Source organism: Teleopsis dalmanni, chromosome X, assembly GCF_002237135.1.
Source record: "Teleopsis dalmanni isolate 2A chromosome X, ASM223713v2, whole genome shotgun sequence".
Classification (NCBI taxonomy): domain Eukaryota; kingdom Metazoa; phylum Arthropoda; class Insecta; order Diptera; family Diopsidae; genus Teleopsis; species Teleopsis dalmanni.
Genome location: NC_051848.1, coordinates 36803244 through 36820275, shown reverse-complemented (window position 1 = coordinate 36820275; position 17032 = coordinate 36803244). Strand labels below are relative to the sequence as shown.

The 17032-nt window shown below is 26.2% G+C and overlaps 1 protein-coding gene across 4 annotated transcripts in view; it reads left to right on the top strand.

The window, feature by feature from the left end:
* The window catches only part of LOC119687185 (embryonic polarity protein dorsal-like), a 31981-nt gene extending 15935 nt beyond the window's left edge, over positions 1–16046 (top strand). For 2 of the 4 annotated variants that reach the window (XM_038101432.1, XM_038101433.1), the window contains exons 2-5: positions 477–896; positions 1052–1230; positions 1313–1707; positions 2085–4763. In XM_038101432.1, the coding sequence (XP_037957360.1) occupies positions 502–896; positions 1052–1230; positions 1313–1707; positions 2085–4313 (3198 nt within the window). In that variant the 5' untranslated portion in view covers positions 477–501 and the 3' untranslated portion in view covers positions 4314–4763. Of the gene's footprint in view, positions 1–180; positions 284–476; positions 897–1051; positions 1231–1312; positions 1708–2084; positions 4764–5515; positions 5621–13897; positions 13961–14950; positions 15535–15604 lie in introns of those variants that run through there. The other 2 variants (XM_038101435.1, XM_038101434.1) reach the window with 2 other exon arrangements.
* Positions 16047–17032: the final 986 nt, after the last annotated feature.

The window sequence follows — 17032 nt, the reverse complement described above, 5'->3', positions numbered from 1 at the left end:
GCCGTACGGATAAATGAGATAAAAAAATTGCCGTGTCTACACTGATTGCTATTCGTAAAAGACCAGACAGAAGAGTACACGGCCAGTGTGTGAGCATTCTTCGTTTCTTCTGAGTTTTCTGTGCTCAAATAGAAGATTCGTTGATCTTTATATTTAGTATCTATCGACCATCTGCTCGTGTTTAGTGATCACTGCAGAATTTTCGCATTTTCCATTTTCTTTGCCTTGTTGGATTTTGAGTTCATTAAATTAATTTTTCCAACCTAGACAAAAATAATTTTTGGTATGCATTCGTCACTCGAGTGTCTAGTAGTTTTAAAGATTGCTTACTAAAATTAATACATATGTAATATTTAAAAATTCAATATATACTAATTAAAAGTTATAAAATAAAATAATGTAATATATTACATTTAAATATTTTATACAGATAAAACATTTGTTCATTAAAATAAACTTTTTTTTTCTCATTTCAGTTAAATTCATAACCTTGATACGAATATGTTTCAAAATCAGAATTCTGCCAATAATGGCGTCATGGGTGGTGGAGCGACTACACTACCCACCGATACAAATATGGATCCAACACAGCAGCAACAACAAGCACAAAATATAAACTATAATAATATGCAGCAACAGCAACAGCAACAACAACAACAAATGCAAGAACCAAATACAAATAAAAATGTACGTAAAAAACCTTATGTGAAAATAACAGAACAGCCTGCCGGTAAAGCATTACGGTTTCGATATGAATGTGAGGGCCGTTCGGCTGGTTCGATACCTGGCATAAGTTCTACACCAGAAAATAAAACTTTTCCAACTATTGAAATAGTTGGCTATAAGGGACGTGCTGTTGTAGTAGTGTCTTGCGTGACGAAGGACATGCCATATCGGTAAGTTCTTATCGAACATTACAAAGACATAAAAATATATATTTACATTAATATGCATTTATTGTTGCACTCTTAATGTATATAATGCATATATATGTATATATATGTATACATAATTTGTTATAATTTTTAAATTGTAATTCTTTATTTTGTAGTCCACATCCTCATAATTTAGTTGGGAAAGAGGGCTGTAAAAAGGGTGTCTGCACTTTGGAAATTAACAGTGAAACTATGCGTGCCGTTTTTAGTAATTTAGGTATACAATGTGTCAAGAAAAAGGATATTGAGGCAGCGCTTAAGGCACGTGAGGAAATACGCGTTGATCCATTTAAAAGTAAATATTATTATTATTATTAAATATTATTTTTAATAAATTGTCAAATTGTAAATTTGCATTTATTTTTGCCATCTTGCAGCTGGTTTCTCGCATCGTTTTCAACCTTCTAGCATTGACTTAAATTCCGTAAGATTATGTTTTCAAGTATTTATGGAAAGCGAACAGAAAGGACGATTTACACAACCATTACCTCCAGTTGTATCCGAACCTATATATGATAAGAAAGCTATGTCTGATTTAGTTATATGTCGATTATGCAGTTGTTCGGCATCTGTACTGGGTAATACTCAGATTATATTGTTGTGTGAAAAAGTAGCCAAAGAGGATATTGCTGTGAGATTTTTCGAGGAGAAAAACGGACAAGTTTTTTGGGAAGCTTTTGGAGAATTTCAACATGCTGATGTACATAAGCAGACTGCCATTACATTTAAGACACCCAGATATCATACGCTGGATATAACGGAACCCGCTAAGGTAAATATAAATGACAATATGCAAAAAAAAAAAAAATGCGTCTTGAAATTAATAATATATTATAGTGAAAACTCTTGTCCGTATATTTATCATAAGGCAATTTTCGTTTATCTAAGAAGGGTGTTTGGTCAAAAAGGATTAAATTATTCTAAATAATGATAAAAAATATTTCACTTTAGAAAGTTTTTCCGAACATGAGAGATATCTAACCATTCAATATGATTGTTCGTTATAAGAGTTTTCACTGTATACAAATATTTTGTTTTTTTTTAATAACCAGATTATAATATTAAACATTATTTATTAGTTTTCATAAAAATATTTTTTTTTTAGTTGTGTGCTATAATAATTGTTATAAATATTTTTGAATATTATAGGTTAATATTCAGCTAAAGCGACCATCAGACGGTGTTACGAGTGATCCGTTACCATTCGAATATGTGCCGCTCGATTCAGGTAGGCATAGATTCTGGAATTTACGCCAGAATCTAAAAAGAAAAACAGAACCAGAAATTTTTCAAGATATTTTGGCTGTGGCTGGAAAGGCAAAGCAACCAGTAACAGAAGTTATTGATTTGAATACGCCAATCACAGAACAGCAAGGTATTGAGGTATTTAATATTTTAGCAGCAAAAGACATCGATGAAGAGTTAAAACGTCGCACTGAAAATGAAGTTGATGCAATTATTGATGAAAAAGTACGCGAATTTGAATTACAAGATCAAATTCACAAACTACAACAAAAAGATTTGCAACATGATATTCAACAATTAGATATTCAACAATTAGATATGCAACAACAAGTTATGCAACAACAAGTTATGCAACAACAAAATTCACTAGAACAAGATTTACAACAACCGAATATACAACAACCGAATATACAACAACAAATTATGCAGCAACAAGATTTAGAACAAAATATACAACAACATGAATTGCAGCAACAGGAAATTCAAGAACAAGATATTCAGCAACAGCAATTAGCATCTCAATACGCAATGGAATCAATGGAAGCTGATCCATCAAACCAGTTACAACAGCAACAACAGCTTGACCAACAACAAATTCAACAAGCTCAGCAACAATTTTTACAGGAACAATTACAGAAAACTCAACTACAAGAGCCTCAGGATCGTATCGCTGATTGGATGAAATACAGTGATTTAAATTGTACCGATGTCTCCATTATTGAGAATGATTTTCCAATGAGTTCACCAAGTGTATACAATAATGATATGTCACCTTTTGATGACTTTATCAATGACGTTACCGAACTCGATAGCATTGGTGAAGCTCGTACCTATCCAACCGTAGAGAATGAAAGTATTAATGAAATAAATGCTTTAGATGGTGTATTGTCCGGCCCATCTGCTACTTTAGCTGATGAAATGGATACAGAAGATACTTTTGATGATGCTGCTACTTATAGTAGCCTGCAAATTGCTTTCAAGAATCCGATAAATATACCAATGAACGATTTAATGCCACCAACACCTCCAGCTTCACATTTAGCATCAGAAGATTCACAACATTACGATCATGTTGAAGTTATGACAAAATCACCTATATCGACGAATATACTAACAAGTCAAGCGCCACCCAGACCAGCGCCATCTAAACTTACTTCACCACATATGCATGTTACAGCCGCTGAAGAAGAAAAATTACCTCCCCTACCACCTAAACGTGTACGTAAGCAAGATAACACGGAAAATCGTTCATTAGAAGCAAACTCAACAGATACTTTAGATCGGAAATTACGGCAACAAACGCCTATAATAATAATGAAAACCCCAGATCAATCGCCTCCAACAAAACGCCTCCCACCTAAACCTGGTAGTAGTGGTAGTACACAATCGAAACAAAAGAAACCTGGTTTCTTTTCAAAATTATTCTCACGTCGCAAGAGTAAATCCGATCTTAATCAGAATGGTGAACATGTTTCGTTAGCTGGTTCAAGAGGCGGTTCTAAAACAACTAGCCCTAATGCCAGTCGAGAACCAAGTATTGGTCACTTTCAAATGCACGATTCAAAACGTGCATCAATGCGGTCAGTGAAATCTTTGCAACCAACTTCGTCATCTTTACCTACAAGCCCAGCTAAGAATGCATTATATAAAGGCGAAAAAATTGGTAAACCAGTTGGTCGCAGTGTAAGTAGTGTTTCTGGAAAGCGACCGGCACATCTAAATGCAGATGTTATACATATACCACTAAAAGGCGATAGTGTGAATAGTTTACCGCACAATGAGGGTTATTCCAACGCCAGCACAATAACACTTAGTAACCATCTTGATCGTAAAACTGTGTCGGCATTACAATTGGCTGATATACCAATATGTGATGGTAATATGGAGCTGGTGGCTATAGCCGATCGTCAGAGTTTACGCAATTTATGCGAAGGTGCATTTAATGTAAAATTAGATCCTAATGTGGATTTGACAGAGGCAGAACATTTTGCACTCTATACTAGCATACCGCCACAAGCTACCGCTAGTGAGTTCGATGAAGCTTCAGCCTACTATGCAGCTGTGGATGCGGGTGAAATACTGACGCCCGAAGAAATAGCACAACGTTTGGAAGAAGCAAATCGCTTAAATTAAAGTCTTTTAAAATATGTTTACCTATAATATAAACGTTATAGATCATATATTTGGGATATTTTTTGATAACAAAAATACGTTTGTTAACCTTGATTTCATTGCGTATGGATGTTGTTGCTTGTGTGATACGTATTTGTTAAACGTAGTTTTCCTTTATAGTTTAATGAAAATTAAATTTACTACAATCGAATTATGGAGATATATATTAAGATAACGCAGCTACAGAAGAGTAACAAAATTATTTTTCGGTGGAATTTTATATAATATTTTATAGATACATTGATTGGGCCATTGTATAGAAAAAGTAATGAGGCTAATTAATACCTGATGAGATGCAATTTTGTTACGTCGCTCAAAGCGCATTGATGAATATAAAATATAATGAACATATTAGAAAAACTATTAAAAGGAAAGAAATTGTTGTATCTATCAAAATAATGAGAATAATTTAACAAGATTTTTTAAATATAAATTATATTTGTTGTTATTTGTTTTGCTCTTATAATGCAAAACCGTAAATGATAAAATATATAAATGATTGTTATTCTATAAATCTTTTATAGAAAATTTTGTATTTGTTAAGATGCTTAATGCTCACTTGGTTGAAACAGCTAGAAAATAGCTCAACAAATCAAATTTTTATAACCCAAATTGGGATTGGATATTTTGTAATTTGTATCATTGTCTATAGAAAAAAAATGTATAACATTTTGAAAATTTGGAACGAGATGTTTACTTAACAACTCAAAATTGTTTTCAATTATCGGTGGGGTAATGTAGATATTTTCCTAAAATTTTCTACGAACATAAAATAATATTTTACCTTACCGTTTTAAAGTGCTTTTTTTTAATAAAATAAAAAATTTAGCCGAAATAATTAAAAAAAAAAAAATTAATAATACATATTTGTTAGAAATATTTATATAAATAACGAAAAAAACCATTTGTAATATGAATATAAACAAATTCAAATGTTATAAGATAGTTTTAAGATAATTTTGAATTAAATTTATATTTATTAAATTTTTTCCTGATAAAGAGTTACCACTTGAGAGCTATAATAAGATTTTTGGTGGGAAACTCTTTTAAAATATGTTTAACTATAATATAAACGATATTTCTTCAATTACAAATTTATTATATACATACGAAAATAATATGTAATTGCACATGAAATAAAAAAAATTGAATTTATTTTTTAGATCCTGTTCATTTAAGGCGTAAACGTCAAAAGACTGGTGATGATCCTATGCAATTGTTGCTGCAACAGCAACAAAAGCAACACCAAAATGACCATCAAGATGGAAGTAAGTTTCAAGCACCTAGTGCTCTACTTCTTACGCCCATATACATAGTAACATCTTATTTACTGTAAAACGTCATTAGAAATTATTGGTGGTGGTCTTTATTCTAGTTTCGACTGTTTTTTTCATACGGAACTCATTAACTCATACCTCAAGTTGTGTACATATACTTCTTGTCATTTTCATATATGGATATTTTATTATGACTACATAAAAGTATTTACTATTTGAAACATAAAATATAAATTCTAACTTTTTATTAATTAAATATATTATAGACAGACACCCTCTTTTTACTTCTCATATAAACAGATTATTGTTTATATTATATGGTTGAAGGGATTTTCACTTGATCTTTCTGTTTTTGGTATTAGATTGAATTTTTCATGTCAATATCTTAGAAGGTTAAAGGTATACTAATATTTAAGGCTTTCAATGATGTATAAGAGTTTGATAATATAAATATAATATAAACCTGTTTAATTTGAATTTTATTGGGTTTTCTTAAGATTCTATTCTTTTAAAATATATTTTAAAATATATATTTTATTATCACCAAAACTTCGACTATAGTTTTTACTTGTATACTGAAGATAATTATAGACTATAGTTGAAATATTAGTGACAATTGTGTTTTTTTTAATCATCTGATCAATTAATCTGTTCAAAAATATATAAATAAAATTTGGTCATAATGAATTATAAAACATATAAATCATTTTCTAACGTTATATAAAACAGTAATATAGTATTACTATTTTGGACAACCGTATTCTATACAGTATTAAAATGGGTATATTGTGTGGACTATCAGTAAATTCCTAAGAGAAACTCAATGAGATTCATTGACTTCATTATAATTATAATAACAAATCAGGGAATATAATATTTTCTTAAATCTATTGTTTATTCAAGTTTTTTGTTTTTATTTCAATTTTATTTTTTAAATAATAGTATTTATTATATAAAAAAAATTATTATATATTTCTATAAAATACATCCTTTTATAATATGTATTACATATTAATTATAAATATTTATTTTCCTTCAGTTATTATTTTATAATTATCTTATCGTATTAGAATATATATTAGTTATATATATATATATATATACTTATAACTAGGCCCGTAACCAGAGTTTACTTAAAGAGAAAAGAGGCTTACAGTTAAAAACCATAAAAATTTTAAAAGTGAACTCGTAGATAATTTCACGATAAAAGATTAACTACTTGATTTGCATTTGTAACTACTGTATTCCAATGAATTGAAATTATAGTGGGGATTTCAGCTACCTGGGTCTAATCTCTGGCTACGTGCCTGCTTATAATTATAATACAACAATTTACTGCAGAGTATTGTGTCAAAATATATTAAATGGATCATGTATTTAGAGAAAATGATCCAGGCAAAAATTTTGAGAAAGGCACTTCCAATTATGTACGATATTTTGAACTCTTAAGCACATTTACAATTAAAAATATAAATTATATAAATATTAGTAAAAAATGAAATTAAGATATACGAAAATATATATTAGCTCTTTGTATTAGAAAAATTTTAGTAGATAAATTGCTAGTAGATTATTACAAAAATATATAAAATTTAAAAATTATAAATTTAAGAGATAAATTATATTAACAATTTTTAAAAGTAGTGGAAAGTAAATTCTTAAAATATTTTTAAATAAATATGGCAACATACACATATTAAATATATTTAAATATACAGAAAGTCAAAAGCTTTATGCTACGTCGTAATGTTAATTAGTTTAAATGAGACCAATGAATGCAGATTGCTACTCTGCTTTGTCGCAGTTTAGTATTAATTTAGTACTATAACTTCGGTATATTAAAAATAATTTAAAATCTAAAATTATTCTTCCTGCAATAAAATATACAATATATTATTACTAATCATTTCTTTTATCGATTCTTTATAATCATTCAATAATATTTGCCTTACTTTAAATCTCATATATAAATCTAGTATGAGATTTAGTATATTTAGAAAAAGTGCAACTTTAGAATGTTTTTAGTAAGACTATGTATACTTTTTAAGTGTCAATACTACAACAATTCTCTTGGGTTTAGTTAAATTTCACATCGGCCTCCTTATTATTGCTAATGTAACCTACATTGTCTTGATAAAATGCAAGTATAGTAAAGAATAACAAAACGTGGTCTATAATATTCTAGGATGGCGTGAGTGAAAAAAAATTAAGATTGCAATAGGAAAAATGATTAGGTAAAAATGTTGAGTCTATATAACCTGTATCGAGATGAAAGAATCGTGTTTGACTGAACTACTTTCACTTGTGTAATTAAAAAATAATAATTTATTCCACCTATTTAGTTTTAATTTCGGTTTCATAAGGACTGAAAGGAAAACCTTACAATAGCTTTAATCTCCCTTGGGCTTAGAGCAGAAGATCTTTTTTAGTATATAGTACAAAAGATTTTGTAGGTTGCGTTATACCATTGTGTCTTATACATTAATCAATCTAATTACGGTTAAGTGTGAAATTATTCTTCTTCATTTCTTAAGAGTATTTACATCTCTATGGATATTTCGATTTGTTTAAAAAATTTAATTAGCTTTATGTAATTATTAAAACGTTAGATTTGTCATAAACATACAGTATATTTAAATTATAGTTATATTTTTAATTGTAATTTCATCAACGAAAATGCAAGTTTTTAAATGATACGTATTTTTTTTTTTAAATCAATAAAGCACAGAACGTACGCAATACTTTAACAATAGTTGTCACTTGAGAGCTTTTGGAAAGGTTTTGGTACGGAATTCATCTTCGATATATTTCTATAATATGATAAATTTGAATACACTTAGTTTCTTTTATGATCCATTGTTACAGGAGCTTTTCGCTTGAGGAAGTTTTTCAAATGTTATTCTATAAACACCATTAAAGTCTCTAGTGAAGTTTTGCTTTATTGTTTTCTCCTAATAAATTTCAACCTCGCTATTATTTTTGTCATCATAGCTGAGAACGTGACGATGAAAAATATGAAATATTTTCTTCTTTTTGAAATAATACGGTTACATGAAAATTTCATACGTATTCGCAATTAATATCTATAGACACTGAAGCTATGTTGTACGTTTTCAGTATAATAATAAATATAATGAATATTTTTTCACATATAAATAATATGTAATTGTACATTAAATAAAAAAGAAAAACTTGAATTTATTTTTTAGATCCTGACCATTTAAGACGTAAACGTCAAAAGACTGGCGGTGATCCTATGCAATTGTTGCTACAACAGCAACAAAAGCAACACCAAAATGACCATCAAGATGGTAGTAAGTTTAAGCACCTGTTTCGCATCCATATATGTACATACATATACCTACCATCCTATTTAAAAATTATTGGTGTAAGATTCTCATTCGGAATTCATAAAATCATACCTCAAGTTGTATATATATTCTTCCTGTCATTTTCATATATGGACATTTTTTAATTATTTTATTAGGGCTACGTAAAATATACGCTATTCACAATTAAACATTAAGTCCAAATCTAAATTTTAACTGCTCGAATATTACGTTTACATTATGTAAAAACTTATCATAAACAAAGATCTTTCTGAACTTGTCATTAGACGAAATTACATGCCGGTATCTTGGTTAATATGCGCCATCATTGATTGTTTTCAAATTCTTCTTTATTTGTATATTCGATTTCGAAGTTATCGACCCTTAAAAAAATATGCCATAATAATATAAAAATCTATATTTAAATATTAAACAAGTATACGTATTAGTTTTGTTCAACAATCGCGTACTGTATTTCATAGCCTTCTTATATTGCCAACATCCATCGTTAATATTTCGCAACCACAATTTTAACTTCCTCTCGCTTTCTTTTTTGTCTTTTAAAATCAGTTGCAGCAGTCTACCTTCTCTGGCCCATACGTTTCTCTTCAATTTGATTCCTTAGTATGTCACCGAGGTACGTTGTCGTTCTACTTCTGATTGTTGTTGAAAGAAGTTTCTTGTTTCTATTTAATAGTCGTAGCTCCTTTACATTTGTAATGTTATGAGCTAACCGTATTTGTAGGTTTTTTCTATTTATTTAGATTTCGAAAACCTCCAACTTATTTATACTTGATATTTTCAGCATCCAAAAGTCTATTGCGTATGGCAGTATTCAGGGAATGTATTCATCCCATGTTGTTTTTAATTAAGTGGATATTTCATTGTATGTTAAAATCAAATAGCAAAATAATATTCATAAAAATCGTAAAAAATTTTCACTTATAATTTCCAAAGCTGGGTTTGTCATTTCTATTTCTATTCTAACTTCTTTTATGTAGTCTTTATATTAATTCATCCAGTAGCCAGAATATTTTGATTTGGACATCTTTTTCACCAATTCACGTTGGTGGATTGATATTTAAGATACCATATTGTTTTACTGATAATTATCTTAAGATCGTATTTGTCTCTATGGTCTTCGATTGTATGTACTGTCCTTTGCAGATCATACCTATATATTTTCTACAAAAAGTGTTGGAAGGGTGAAATGAATATATATTGAATTGTAAGCGTAAAAATATTCATTATTTGTTATACCATAATCTCTACTGCTTGAATTATATACAGATTCTCTATAGATTGCAACTATTTCCTATGGGTTGCAACTAAGTAGATTTATTAAGATTTTGCAAATTACAATATGCTGTATAACTTGTCATAGTGTAGAATATCGAAGACTTTTTGGAGTAAATAAAATATTAAAGGTGCCCTTAAGTACATCATTACAGTTCTAAACAAGAATATTGATACATTCTAGAATTTTCCTTATAAGTTTGTCTCCATAGATTTAAACACCCCAAATGTTTTAAATATTTTAATACATAATTGTAATCATTTTTAATAAGAACTTGGTTTAAATTTATTTATTTATAATTTTTTATATATAAATTTTTATTTATGTTTATATACTTATTTATATTTATTTATTTATATTTATTTATTTATATTTATTTATTTATATTTATTTATATATATTTATTTATTTATATTTATTTATTTATATTTATTTATTTATATTTATTTATTTATATTTATTTATTTATATTTATTTATTTATATTTATTTATTTATATTTATTTTTATTTATGTTTATTTATATTAATTATTTGTATTTTTATTTATATTTTATTTTTATTTATATTTATTTATTTTTATTTATATTAATTTTTATTTATATTTTTATTTATTTATTATTTATTTATATTTATTTTTATTTATATTTATTATTATTTATATATATTTTTATTTATAATCATATTTATATTTATTTTTATTTATTTATATTTATTTTTATTTATATATATTTTTATTCATATTTATTTTTTTTTATTTTATTTATTTATTTATATTTATTTTTTTATATATTTTTATTTCTTTAATTGTATTTATTTATTTATATTTACTTATTTATATTTTTCTAATTATATTTATTTATTTATATTTTTTATATTTATTTTTTTTTAATTATATTTGTATTTATTTATTTATTTATATTTATTTTGTTACTTATATTTATTTATTTATGTATATATTTATATATATTTTATAATATATCTATTATTATATTATATTATTATGTTATATATTTATTTATAAATAATAAATGACAATAAATTACTAAATAACAATCTGTTTGCTTATGTTTGTGTATATAAATATCAGAATATGTATGTATGTTTCCATACAATAAAATATTTGAATATTTTTATCGAATTATATATATATTGGAATCAAAATGCTCTTTCTTCTTACCAACAAAATTTTTTGAAAAGTGAAGTTCTTTGATAGAATATTGGTACTGCTAGTACTTGAGAATGCGAAATAGAAGTGAATATTTATAAAAAAAAATTATTATTAAATATGTAGTAATATTAGTGAATATGAGAAGCTTTTTTATTATATAGCTATTAATATTTAATTAAGGCTAACATTTAAAAAAAAATAATTGTAAGTAAACTTTTTGAAAACTGGAAATATACTCTTTCTATAGTTTTTTTTTTATTTTATATTTATATTTATATTTAATTAAAAATATTAGAGACAGTGTAAATGTTTTCGTACAGTCCAATAATAATTTGCTGTTGTAAAGTATCTGGTATTGTCGGAAAATTCGGCAAGTGTAGAAAAATAGTTTAAATATTTATAAGAAAAGTTTTTAAATAAAATCATTTTACAGCAATGTTCTATTTTGGAATTTATAGACAATGTTTAATTAAATAAAAATGAACATTTTTAGTGAATGTGTAGTATGTAGATTTTTGGGAAAAGAAAGATCTCTATTCAGGAGAATAAATTTACAAAGTAAAAGCAATATATTTTCAGAAAATTATACGACTGTGTAATTATTTTAAAAAACCAAAAATATTTTTTGTATTTGCTATACTTTTTAATATATATATATATATATATAAATAAAATAACATTTTTAGAAAAATTTTTTTAAACCTAAATATTTTAAAAATATAAAAATATACAAGACTAAAAACTATTTAATCTAAATAATTTAGTTGAAATTAGTTTAAATAAAATAGACTTTTTCTACTACAAAGCACTGCACTTTAAAGAAGCAAACGTTTAAAAAAAATTTGTATTAAAAGTATAAACATTTTTAGAGTAAATGAAACATTTCTGCTCTTATATATATAAATTAAATAAATTTAATAATATATATGTATATATATTATATTTTTAATTATAATCATGTGCAAATTGCAATTTTTCGAAATAAATTTTTATAAGTGTTTTCAATAACATATATAAATATTTTGCAGATTTAGTAAATATTGAATTTGAGAAATTCATAAATATATATAAATAAATTGGGAAATGCATAAGTTTTGATAAACTTATATAAAATTAACTAAATTTTTATATATAATTGAAACATGCAGTACGATGAAATATATTAGGTTTTGTATGAACAGAAAATGATATATAATTTAGGGAAAAATTTGAAGTTTAGAAAAAAAAATTAACAAACAATTTTTCATATTTATATACAAGCTAATAATATTTATATATAATAATGTTTTGGTGAAGCTCGCAACTGCGACATATAATAATTTGACAAAATAAAGACTAGTAAAAAAACTAAAATTAAAAAATTAAAATTATAAATAAAATGATTTGTTCATTAAAAATTTTTTTAAACTTTATTATTGAAATTATTATAAATATTTATAAATATAATGTTTTTTGAAAAAATATTGTGTTAGAAAAAAAATATATACTACAAATTGAAAGAATGAAAGTGAAACGAAGAAGATTAAACTTATTTATCGAAAAAAAAAAAAAAGATAACTATAATATATAAAATAAATAAATAATATATATAATTTTTGAGTTTAAAAACTACTCAACTAAAACTTTGTCTTTAATTTTATAATGGAAGAATGTGCGGGTACATTTAAAAGTAAATCTTGTAAGTTAAAATAAATAAATTAATCAAGTCTTGTTGTTTATTTTGATGTTAAATTTATTAATTTTTTGAATTTTTATTAATGCTAATAGCAACATTAGTGCACGGCTATATGATTCATTTTTATTTTTTAATTATTTTAAAATGAAAATATATATATATATATATATATATATATTTATTCAATTTTTATTAATGCCAATAGTATTATAAATTGCTTGATTTTTTTATTTATATCTATTAATTAATTATCTTAAATCGTACAAATTTTATTATTTACAATAAATTTTTAGAAACTTCAATTTTATTAGTTTATTCAATTGTTATTAATGTAAATAGTATTTTAAATTATGTGACTTAATTATTTATTTTTATTTATTAATTTATTTTATAATCAAAAAAAATGGATTATTTAGAATATATTTTTAAAAACATTTGAATTTTTAAAAAATGTTTTGTTATTGTACTTATCGTAGTTATTTTTGTGGCAACATATTTTTTATATATATTCATTTTTTGTGACTTAAAATATATAAAATTATTTATTTAATTTAATATTATAACTAATAAATGTTAAAATATTAACTTTCTAAATAATTAAATTAAATTTTAATGCTTTCTTTTCTTTCATTGATTAATACGTTAAAACGCATGCTTTTTAATATGTTTATTGTAGTTATATCATTATATTCATCACCCATTTTATTTATTTTTCTTTTCATTTTCATTAAGTCATAGTCACTTGATTCAATTAAAATTATTAATTAATTTATTTTTTATTTCTATTTCTAAATCAAGGACAAGGCAGTATAGCATGTTGGAATACACCAAACATACCGTCAATAAAAACTGAACCACGAGGTAAGTCTGAGGGCAAATCAAACAATTATTATCATTATATATAAATTATATAAATAAATATGGTAAAATCTTTTTAATATAATATTAAATAATATAATATGATCATATATTATATATATATATATATATATGATTATATATTATATATATGATTATATATATATTATATATATGATTATTTATATATTATATATATAATTATATATAATATATTATAATATATTATATATAATATATAATTATATAATATAAATATAAGAGTTTAATGGAGCCTGTACATTTTTTGTCGAAGGTGGTTAGTGGTTACCTTAGGATCAAAAAAGCACAACAATATATTTAGAAAGATCTTATAATCTATATACGTTGTCTTTTTTTTTAATAAAGACAAAATTATTGTGTTGTTGTAATTCAAAACGTCTCGAAATTATTGGTAATGACCTTGTTGGTAGTGATAAGCAGTACCACATGTTGTTGTAGCATGTAGGTGTCTATCAAGCAGATAATATAAATGGAATTAAAAAGACGTATGCATGGGTTTAGATCTATTTAAGTGGTTGTAGTGTTAGATGGGTATGGGTGGAATTTAAATTAAAATTAAGCAGGGTTGATGCAAAGAAGTCTACCCACTTCAATGCCAAAATAGATTCCAAGAACGCCCGGGTCTACGTTCTGGTGCCACTCGTCGCTAGCGAGAACGAAGTTCCTTTCGACACCTCCTAGAATGGTTTCACAAGCAGGTCCCAGCGGGTTACAACAGTAACAACAACCCACTTCAATTAGGCGGATCCAAAGATTGATTGGATTATTCCAAAAGGTACTATACCAGCGACGCTACGTAGAATTTGCTAGATTCAATGCATAGACTTAGCTGCTCCTGGAAAATTATATTAATTCATAATATTTGAAAAATTGCAATTGAATTAAATATATTGTGTTATATTTTTATTACGCATAATGATTTTACAATTTTTATTAATTATTCTTTTTCAGATACCTCACCGCAACCATTTGCCATGTACCGTGCTCAGCATGAACTAACACCTTCACCACAGTCAATGTCTCCATCAAATTACAATCATAACAATACGCCTTCACCATATAATATGGCTGCTGGACCTTGCAATGCTCAGTTAATGTCACCTAACAATCACTATAGTCATGTTGCTGGTAGTGGTGGCGGTGGAAATGGTGGTAATCCTGCTGTTGGTAATAGAGGAGATGTACCAACAGCAATGGATATGCAAGATTATAATGCTTTTGCCCAGCAACAACAGCAACAGCAACAACAACAACAACAACACCAACAACAACATCCTGCTCATACGCATCAGCAGCAACAACAACAACATTATCAAGGTAATCTTTTTGGAACCACATGTGCAAATCATTGGGAAAATAAATTTACGGCAGCTCCAACAACTGCATTTGTTAATAATAATAACAATATGAGCAATCTCAATAATACGAATCCTTTTACAATGCACAACCTTCTGGAAGGTGGTAATGGTGGCACAAATGTTGGTGCTGCTGCACCATCGCCACATGCACAATGGAACTTAACACCAAATCATTTGGTAAGTCAATAAAATGATTTTACATTATCTGAAATTTATTTATTAATATTTTATTTTATTTACAATGTAGCATCATATGCAACAACAGCATCACCATCAAGCGTACCAGACTGGTAACGATGCTAACAATATAGCCGGAAACACTGGTATGCCTGAGGGTTCCAATACTATTGGCGCTGCTGGCAATGTGAATAACAATAGTGAAAATGGTCCGACCGTAAGTAACCTGCTTAACTTCGACAGCGAACAATTGGTGCGCATTAATTCTGAGGATCAACAAATGTTGCCTTTTAACTCGGAAGACTTTAAACTATCAAATTTGTCTATATCAACATAATTGAAATATGGCAAGCTGACAACCAAATACAAAAAATTAAGATCTTTATTTTAACGATATTTTATTAAAATTAGTTTTGTTTTCAGTTTTTACACTTTTTTTTTTTGTTTTTAACAAAAGGTGTCTAAAGTCTTTGATTCTCAGAGCCTTTTATGATTCACTTAATTTGTAATTTCGTACTCGTGTAAAAATATTTAATTTTAATTTATTTAAGTTTACAAAATTTTTTTTGTTGTTTTTTCTAAGATATTTTGTAATTATAAATTTATTTAACTGAGTTGTGCGTATTTTCAAGCGACTCTCTCGTTTTGTACTTAACGTTTTAATTATCAATAAAATCAATAAAAAACAAATAAAATTATTACAATTTAAATGTATTTAATTAATAAACTTCTTCATAAATATTATTAAAGAAAATTTGCATACACATAATATTATGCGGGTCCGCCAGTGTAACTTAAAGGGAACAATGTGAAATATATTTAAAAAAAATATACATTTTCTAATTAAAAGAAGTTTTATAGGAACAGACATCAATAAGATGTCTGTTTAAGAGAACTTACTGTTTAAAATAAATGTCTTTATATGAATAATTAAAATTTGGAATTATTATCGATATAATACGTTTGAGAATGATATGCATTTATGTATGATAACTGGCCCTTCATTGTAGTTCATTATAAAATTAAACATAACAAAATCCTTTAAAATTACGAAAATAAATAGTTAAAATGTGATCTACTAAATAAAGCAATATATACTGTGTATATATATCAAATTTATAAAACTATACTGTAAGCTAAAAGATATCAAGTTTAAACGGATTTCTTAAGGATGAGTTATGTGTGCAGAGATAAGATTTGACTTGGTTATTTTTTACTATTTAGAACATGTGCGAATTAGGCTAAGTTGCGTTCTAAATGAGAGAAATACTCATATATAGTTGTGCCCATAATGTATTGATATGTCGATACGTGTTGATAAATGGCTAAATGTGTGCAGTGCAAAAAATCTCAAAAAATCTCCCACTTGGTTTAGCATCAACTTAGCCTAACTCGCACACGTCCTTAATGCGAACTCATCAATCGCATGATTTGATATTCAGTTTGTATTTACCTTCTTAGGCCGTAAATGGAGGTAAAGTAAATTGAAATTTCCTAG